This window comes from Centroberyx gerrardi, chromosome 10 (genome assembly GCF_048128805.1).
Source record: "Centroberyx gerrardi isolate f3 chromosome 10, fCenGer3.hap1.cur.20231027, whole genome shotgun sequence".
In the NCBI taxonomy this organism is placed as follows: domain Eukaryota; kingdom Metazoa; phylum Chordata; class Actinopteri; order Beryciformes; family Berycidae; genus Centroberyx; species Centroberyx gerrardi.
Window position 1 is genome coordinate 3,818,497 of NC_136006.1, and position 9,217 is coordinate 3,827,713.

At 42.2% G+C, this 9,217-nt stretch overlaps 1 protein-coding gene across 1 annotated transcript in view; it reads left to right on the forward strand.

Moving 5' to 3' along the window:
* Nucleotides 1–8,853, forward strand: part of LOC139912127 (interleukin-1 receptor-like 1) — a 16,209-nt gene extending 7,356 nt beyond the window's left edge. The window contains exons 8-11 of the mRNA XM_071899832.2: nt 3,539–3,676; nt 5,798–5,962; nt 7,327–7,472; nt 8,467–8,853. Of these exons, the coding sequence (XP_071755933.2) occupies nt 3,539–3,676; nt 5,798–5,962; nt 7,327–7,472; nt 8,467–8,715 (698 nt within the window). The 3' untranslated portion in view covers nt 8,716–8,853. The remainder of the gene's footprint in view (nt 1–3,538; nt 3,677–5,797; nt 5,963–7,326; nt 7,473–8,466) is intronic.
* Nucleotides 8,854–9,217: the final 364 nt, after the last annotated feature.

The following is a 9,217-nucleotide window of genomic DNA, read 5'->3' on the forward strand; positions in this document are numbered from 1 at the left end:
TACATGATATGGGACCTTTAAAACACACACACACACACACACACACACGTACACACAGTGAATACGTTAAGATGCGAACGCGCTCACTAACACATATTTGAGCACATGCACCCAAACTTAAACACACTCCAGGGCTCCAGACTGTGAGAGTGTGCGAGTAAAAATTTCATGTGGTCGCATTCGTGCGAGTGCATGATGATCATTAGGCTGTTTTGGTGCCCCTCCGGCACGGGTACTGCGTTAGCCATTGTGGTTGAAAGTAGTACTTTTTCTTCTTCACTGGCTCAGTCGGTCTCTCCCTACCTGCACTCTCATCATCAGTGCACGGGGGGGAGGGGGCGGGGGGGGGGGGGGATGCACTGGAACGGAGATCAGTATGGATGTATGGACTATTAGGCTGCGTTCACACATAGCGTTTTTTGATGTGGAAAAAGTGCTGCCTGGAGCGCTTTTTGTGAGGAGAAATAAAAAGCGGATCACGGCAACGTCACCTGACGTTAGCTGAGCAGCTGCTAGCTCACTAACCAGCTGGTTAGCACTTCTAACAGACAAAACGCTGCACACACACCCCCATCTATATCAATGGTACGGAGGTTGAGCGTGGCACCAGCTTTAAGTTTCTGGGTGTCCACATCTCCGAGGACCTCTCTTGGACCCTCAACACCTCAACCCTGGTCAAGAAGGCACACCAGCGTCTCTTCTTCCTGAGGAGACTGAAGAAAATCCACACGTCTCCTCAGATCCTGGTGAACTTCTACAGCTGCACCATCGAGAGCGTCCTTACCAACTGCATCACAGTTTGGTATGGCAGCTGCTCTGTCTCAGACCGGAAAGCACTGCAGAGGGTGGTAAAAACTGCCCAACGCATCACCGGTACTCCACCTCCCTGCCGTCGAGACTGTCCACCTCGAGCGGAGCCTGCGGAGGGCGCGCGGCGTCGTCAGGGACACCTCACGCCCCGGCCGCAGACTGTTTGCCCTCCTCCCCTCCGGGAGGCGCTACAGGAATCTCCTTTCCAGGACCGGCAGGCTCAGGAACAGCTTCTTCCCCTCAGCTGTCACCTTACTGAACTCTGCACCACGGTGACAGCCCCCATCCCCGGATACCTCCCCATCCCCCCATCCCACCGGTACCCCCCCATGCCCCCGTCCCACCGGATACCTCCCCATCCCCCCGTCCCACCGGATACCTCCCCATCCCCCCACCCCACCGGTACCCATCCACACACACAACAACACCCAGACACCTTCCTCCAGTGACTATACATACTTACTATACACATGTTCATTCTGTATATACTATACACCTTACTGTTTATACTATATACTATATACTGTATATATCTTGCATTTCATATCCACTGTTCATACTGTTTATACTGTTTATACTGTTATTTATCTGTTATTTATCTTAGCACTCATACTACCCCTTTCAATTTATTCTATTTATATACTTAGCATATTCATACCACTCTGTTCATTCTGTTAATACCGTTCATACTGTATATACACCATACTGAATATGCTATATATATTATTATATACATCTTGCATATTCATATATCTTGCATACTCTTATCCACTGTTCATACTGTTGATGCTGTTAATACTGTTCATACTGTATATACCTTAACACATTCATACTACCCTTATAGCTTATTTTATTTATATATATATATGTACATACATTACACTGCACTTTTACTGCTTCTTTTGTACTTCTGGTTAGATGCTAAACTGCATTTCGTTGTATTAGTACTTGTACTCTGTGCAATGACAATAAAGTTGAATCTAATCTAATCTAAAAACAGTGTTGTGCAACAAGCAAAGGCTTACCAGATTTTTCCAATACATGTCCAGTATAATCCATACTGCCTTTAAGATCGCTGTTGCTGTAACGGAAATTCACTTATTACAATGTCCAATTTCTCCACCGGCACTTTCACTTTCTCCATATTTGTTGTTGCTATGGGAAACGGCCAGCGTCTCTGTGGTCACAATTGGTGCGACCGCACCAATGTGTGACCGCCTTTTGTGCGCCTTGCGGCCGCTTCCCGTTGCTTTTACAGTTTTTTCTGATTGCTTAGGCACTATCTTTGAAACTATAGGCTATTTTTGCAAAACTCTACACACTAACCACAAAACCTTACACCAAACCAACAAAACATTATACATCTCTTGCAAAAGTAAACAATTCTTGCAAAACTCTTCAAACATTGTGTTTTTGCGTCAATACAGTACACACAAACCATCATTTGAATAAGCACACGAAGCACCAACTACGCACTGATAGTCTAAATGAAAAACACTTGTGGCTTTTGCTTTTTCTGTGTTCAGGGCATAGCAGTTTGCAATACTGTAAAGTTTTGTCATACATGTAGTAACGTAAACACACATACACACAGGTATCCAAATGTGTAAAGTATGGATGTGTATTCCGAACATAACACACTATCAATACAAATAAGGGGAAAAAAAAATTTGTTTTTTTTCTTACTGTAAGAAAAAAAAAAAAACTTTTTCCCCTTCTTTGTATGTGTGTTTACTACATGTATGACAAAACCTTACAGTATTGCACTATACTAAACTATACAGCCGCCACGAAGGTAAGGAAGAGAACAGAAATTAGAGGTTAAAGGAAAATACCGGCAGCCTCTGTGTTTCTGCACAGTCAGCAGAGTTGCAGATATCAGCGCTCGTTTTCCTCCTTCATCCATTCTTGTCTTTCAGTATGAAAAACAAATTTCCACAGAGCGAGAGAATCCATGTGTGTATATATGAATGGGCTTTTCGAAAAATAACAAAAATTTTGTTCCAGGGGTTAAAATACATTTTGTTTTTCATTTAGACTATCAGTGCGTAGTTGGTGCTTCGTGTGCTTATTCAAATGATGGTTTGTGTGTACTGTATTGACGCAAAAACACAATGTTTTAAAAGAGTTTGAAGAGTTTTGCAAGAATTGTTTACTTTTGCAAGAGATGTGTAATGTTTTGCTGGTTTGGTGTAAGGTTTTGTGGTTAGTGTGTAGAGTTTTGCAAAAATAGCCTATAGTTTCAAAGATAGTGCCTAAGCAATCAGAAAAAACTGTAATGAGAAAAGGGCGCTGGCAGTTGGGGAAAAAATGTTATGTGTGAACGCAGCCTTATTACGGAGTTTTTACCGGCTGGCTTGATGCATTTGGGACAGAGGGACCGCGGTAAGACAAAACAAACACACACAATCTATACATTTATATCATATCACCGTTTATTTCCATGCACATGCGCGAGCTGTGTCCACCTGACAGCCCTCTGTTCTGTCGGCGGAGAGAGACACAGGAGCACGGAGGTTTGGACGCTTCCCGGAGGTTCCCGGGGGCACGGTAGCGTATGAGAAATACGAAGATTTACGAAGAAAAAAACAAAAAAAAGGGTGCGACCAAATCATGTGCTGGTGCGACCAACTGAGAAAGTTGGTAGCACCAGCACAGCGCAGTGCTACCAGTGGAAAAGTTAGTCTGGAGCCCTGCACTTACGCCTCTTCATTCATCCTTTCTCCAGAGTCCATCACTCCGCTCGTCATTGGAGCGGTGAGCGTGGTTCTGCTCTCTGTGTTGGCGGCCGCCGCGGTCAAGTACTTCGCCATCGACCTCGCTCTCCTCTTCAGACGCTACTTCACTCTCAGCAGCCGCCACGAAGGTAAGGAAGAGAACAGAAAGTAGAGGTTAAAGGAAAATACCGGCAGCCTCTGTGTTTCTGCACAGTCAGCAGAGTTGCAGATATCAGCGCTCGTTTTCCTCCTTCATCCATTCTTGTCTTTCAGTATGAAAAACAAACTGAATCCATGTGTGTATATATGAATGGGCTTTTCGAAAAATAACACAAATTTTGTTCCAGGGGTTAATACATCCACCAGCATCACCTTTGTGAATTTTGATCTTTTAATCTTAATTTAAGCTATATATTATAATTCCCCCTCCCCATGATTGAGTTTCCTGTTTCCATGAATAAACAGAATATACTTAATTAACAAAAAGTAGTCCTACTGGAGATTTCTTGCTGGTTAAAAAAAAAATAAAAAAATCACTATACAAAAATGTAAAATAATAGATCTGCAATTGAGGGGGGGAAAAACCTTAAGGCACTTTACTCCGCCTGCTGGTACAAAAGTAATTAAAACGACTTTAATGATGTAACATTCAAAACATGCATATGCTCTTCATCAGAGATCAGTTTGGAAACTTTTGGAATAGTTATTTATTTTTTTACCAGCAAAAAGTCTCTAATAGCACCTATTTAGGGCTGCAACTAACGATTATTTTCATTGTTTGGTCTATAAAATGCCTATAAAATGGTGAAAAATGTCGATCAGTGTTTCCCAAAGCCCAAGATGACGTCCTCAAATGTCTCGTTTTGTCCACAACCCAAAAGATATTCAGTTTACTGTCATAGAGGAGTAAAGAAACCAGAAAATATTCACATTTAAGAAGATGGAATCAGAGAATTTGGACTTATATCCATATAGGGAATGTGACACATATCCAGCGGCCTGTTCTTTCCACTTTGCATAAAAAGACTTTTTCACTGTGTGTTTTTACACTTACTTCTTGCTGTTGTGATTCCAGTTTGCACACCTCACTCTGATCTGGACCAATGGTTCTCAACCTGGGAGTCGGAACCCCCCAGGGAGTCACAAGCTAATTTTGGGGGGTCGCAAGATGATTTATGGGATATGGAAAACAAAAACATTTCTACTATACTAATTTATTATCATGTCTATTTTGTCAGATTTTTCTTGTGACATATTGAATGGTTTTCAGCCTCTTGGCCTTTGATAATAAATCAAATGAAACAAGCTAAAAAGGGAAAATCAGTAGGCATCGCTTCATTTTAAGGGGCCACAAGCTGAAAAGGTTGAGAGCCTGTTCTAGACAGCCGTCCTCAGAGAGAACGATAATGAGCAAATCGTGAATGTATGTAACCTGGCTGACACCTGACCCTGAGTCAGTGACGTTGTGTTACAAAGGAAGGATTTCTGTCTTTACTTGAAGCAGTTCTCCCCATGTCTTACAGCATGTGATTCTTTCTGCAGCCACCTGGGGGCGCTCAGTCTGCAGCCACAGCTCCTGCAGCTGCACACAGCAGCATGGGACAGTCAGAGTTAGATGGGAGAGTTTGTGTTGTTTAGTCCAAATCAAATGCAACATTGCTGACCTAAACTACAGTTAATGTATTTTATAGAAATACTTAAAGCAACTACAATTGAAGGGTTTCATTCCAGAATGGCTACCAAAACTTCATCAATCAATATTTTTTAAAAACACTGGTGATTCTGTCCTCAAAAACATAACCATACTGTAAGCAAAAGTCTAAAGGTGTCTCATAAGTTTAATGTTAACTCACAGTTTGTTTCACTTGCATGTCAGCAGCCATTCTGTCAGACCAGGAGTCACATTTTAAAAATAGTGGATATATTATATATTTTTTCCCCCAGCTAGTGTAGGGATTGGAACCGGCAACCTTCTGGTTATACGCTTCTTTAACCTCAAGGAGAATGCTAAATAAAAAACAAAACAAAAAAACAACTTTAATCAGCAATAATAAGCTAGTTATAGAATATTTTATGGGCTAATGCCAAAAGCTGTAAGTAGCCATTGAATGCATTTCTGATGAATACAATGACTGACCGCCTTGACTGAGGATGATTTCTTGATGAAAAGCTTCTTCCACTCGACTGTAACACTGTAAATGAAAACAGCTTGGTAACGCACCTCCTCCTCCTCCTCCTCCTCCTCCTCCTCTTCCTCCTCTGTTCTGCAGATGGGAAGGTGTACGACGCCTACGTGGTCTACCAGACGCAGAAGGGGGACAAGGCCTTGGAGGAGACGCTCTGTCAGTTCGTCACCAACGTCCTGCCCTCCGTTCTGGAGCAGAAGTGCGGCTACCGGCTCTTCATCCACGGCAGGGACGACATACCCGGGGAAGGTCAGAGCTTTTAGTCTTTGGCACTGAGCCTTTTTGGACACACGGGCACCCGTACGCAGACATGCAGAAGGGCCCACTGTTCACTGCATGCCTGCTGACCTGCTGCTGCACTTTTGCTCCGTGGAGAGGCGAAGTCATCATGACATCATTCTGTAGGCTGTAAGATTTGCATTTCTGCCATTTGGTGTGTAATCCAAAATCTCTGGAAAATATGAATGGGACTTACAAAAAACGACAAAATACAAAGAGCTCGCCAACTGTGTTCTTCCATGAAATAAAATACATCAACTAACATAACCTTTATGAATTTTCCACCATCAATTACTTTTTATATAGATTGTTGCTAGCAAAATGCTAATTATTTTGTCGTTAGCTTGTAGCTAGCAACAATTGGAAAACACAACTGGAATAGAACAACTAACAAGAACAAAGCAACTATAGCAAAGCAAAGCAAAGCACCAGTGCTCTTGTAGTTCACTTTCACCAGTGATCAGCATTTTGTTAGCATAGATGAATATTAAAAGATCTAAAAGATCAAAATTCACAAAAAAAAAAATCTAAAATCCTATTCATATTTTCCATAGGGATTCTGGACTACATGTCAAAAGATGCTAATCTATGGCAAAACAAAATAACAGAAACAACAACTTGGAATGGTGTTGTTGTCGTTTTGGGGAAACTACAGTTTGGTTTTACTTTATATTAATTTATAGCTGAATTTCATTCATCAAAGAATTGTCTGTGGTACTAATGCAGGAAACTGTATGTAACTTGTAACTGTTTAATCCCTTCTTAAAAGAACAATTTTTAAGACATGATGACACATAAATAAATAATAAAGATATAGTAATTGGCTATATATATGTATTTTTATAATTCCCTGTCCTCTTTCCTTTTCCTTCCCTCCCTACTCCCACTCCCTCTATCCTTGCCCCTCTTTTTTATTCATTATCTTCTTCTCTCTTTTTTTTAATCACTGCACACTGATACAGGAAGGGTCTTCGAGTGTTTTTTGGTTAGGATATTGGTTTCTATAGGAGACTAAAATGACTCAAACAACTCTTGGATTTGTTAAAATAAAGAAACAAGCAGATCAGAGTAAAGAACCCAGTGTGGTTCTGAAAAAGACCTTTTAATACTGATGATTTGAGACGATATGTTCTTAAATGCTTCTTTACAGCTCCATAAAGAGTCTATGTAGAGCCATTTGAGCATGATGCTTGGTGAACCTTTCTAAAAGGGTTCTTCACAGCACCATAAAGGGTTTTGCTATGGTACAAGCCCTAAAGAACCGTTTTCTGGCACTAAGTACAACACTTTTTGTTAAGCGTGAACCTCTCCCTCTGCCCCCCCCCCCCCCACAGACCGTCTGGAGCTGGTGGAGACCCGCGTGAAGCTGAGCAGGAGGCTGATGGTCATCCTCACCCCGGGGTCCGGGTCGGGGTCAGAGGTCACGGACCAGCAGCACGCCTCCCCCCAAACCCCACTGGTCGGGGGGTATGATTGGCAGGTGGGGTTTTGCAGATGTAGAAAAAAAAATCAATACAATATTTAAAGCAATATTCCACTTAGTTTTAACATGGGAGTTATTCGGCTCTTGACCGCCATGAAAACCAGAATATAATCTACTCACCGAGATCAGATGCAGCTGGACGAGTTTGTAGAGTTTGAATTTTTACTTCTCATTCATTTGAATGAAAACTGATATTTAACACGTTCATGAACAGATTCAACAACAGATCCTGCTGCTGTGATTTTCAGCTGACTGTTGGTCCAAGAATTTTGCTAAATAGCATTTTTATTGATAGAAGAGATCATAGCGGAGGGATACCATTCTGGAGAGATAATTCCTGTTTGGGAGACCGGATCCACTTTTATTTTTAAATACTAATTTTAGCGTAAACCTGCAAAATGAGGATGGACCCAGGATGCTTTATTGTCTTTAAAGTGGGATCTGTTGATTAATCTGTTCACCAACGTGTTCAATGCAAGTTAAATGTATGTTTTCAGGCTATTTTCATGAAAACCAGAATAGAAACTACTCACCAAGATCGGATGCAGCTGGGACGGGTTTGTAGTGTGTGAAACCTGCACAGGAATCCCCTTAGCCTAAATATATCATGCTAACCTCTGAAACCTCCCGTTTTTCTGATAAATTGCGTCACTCTACCAGAATACCTGTTTGCTCTGAGGTATGAACTAACCTCAAGGCAAGAAGGCCGAGACATTGTTATAGTTTCTAGGTGTAAATGTCTGTAATTATGAATGTGAAGCAGGGAAGTGCTAAAAGAAGACAAACTTTCATAATATTAGCTTCCTCCTCTCTTACCTCTTGTCTTTTTCACTGAGCTTCAGTCTAATGTTACTTAGCCAGAAAAAACAGTGATTCTTTGGCTCCGCCCACTGAGGTTTAACTCAACCAATCAGATTATTTCTGCCTCTGAAAAATATAATAATACTAAAACTTCAATCAGCTCGATGAAAGGGGTCTTCTTAATTTCCAGGTGGGGCTCCACGAGGCGCTGGTCCAGACGGAAATGAGCGTGATCCTGGTCCAGCTGGGAGTCATGGGGCCGCAGGGCTACACACACCTCCCCGCCGGCTTACAGCACCTGGTCCGCAAGAGCGCCCCCCTCAGGTGGCGGGAGGACTCGCGGGGCGCCGCCACGAAGAACTCGCGCTTCTGGAAGAGAGTGCGCTACATGATGCCGGCCACGCCCGCCAAGAACACGCCTCAGTCTGCTATCGTTTGAAATCCTCCCTGGATTTATCTCGCATGTCACATTGTGCTTTGGGCCTGCTCGCGTGACAGATGCAAACATTTGAAAGCTTTGAAGTGAAGGTCAGGACACGCCTCCCCCCTCACACCCTCTGTTGTCTGATTAGAGAGGATAAATCACACGGCCAGGTAAACGTCCGTCTGCTGCGTCAGTCCAGACTGAGCGCAGAGCAGAGCTTTGGTTTCATGAAGTTCATCTCATGCTCTGTTCATGTTCTGTTCATCTCAGCCGTTTGCACCAGTGTGCAGATGTCCAGTGTGCCAGACAAGATCAATCAATCCCAGTAGCTGAGTCCAATAAGTATTATTGGAAAGTCTGCTCAGGTTAGTGTTCACTGATGGCAGTAAAGCTGATATCTCTGTTTCCTCACTATTGTTGTTATTATTATTATTATTATTATTATTATTGCTGCTGCTGGTGTTGTTGTTTTTGTTGTTATTATTATTATTATTGTTATTATTATTTTATTATTTAC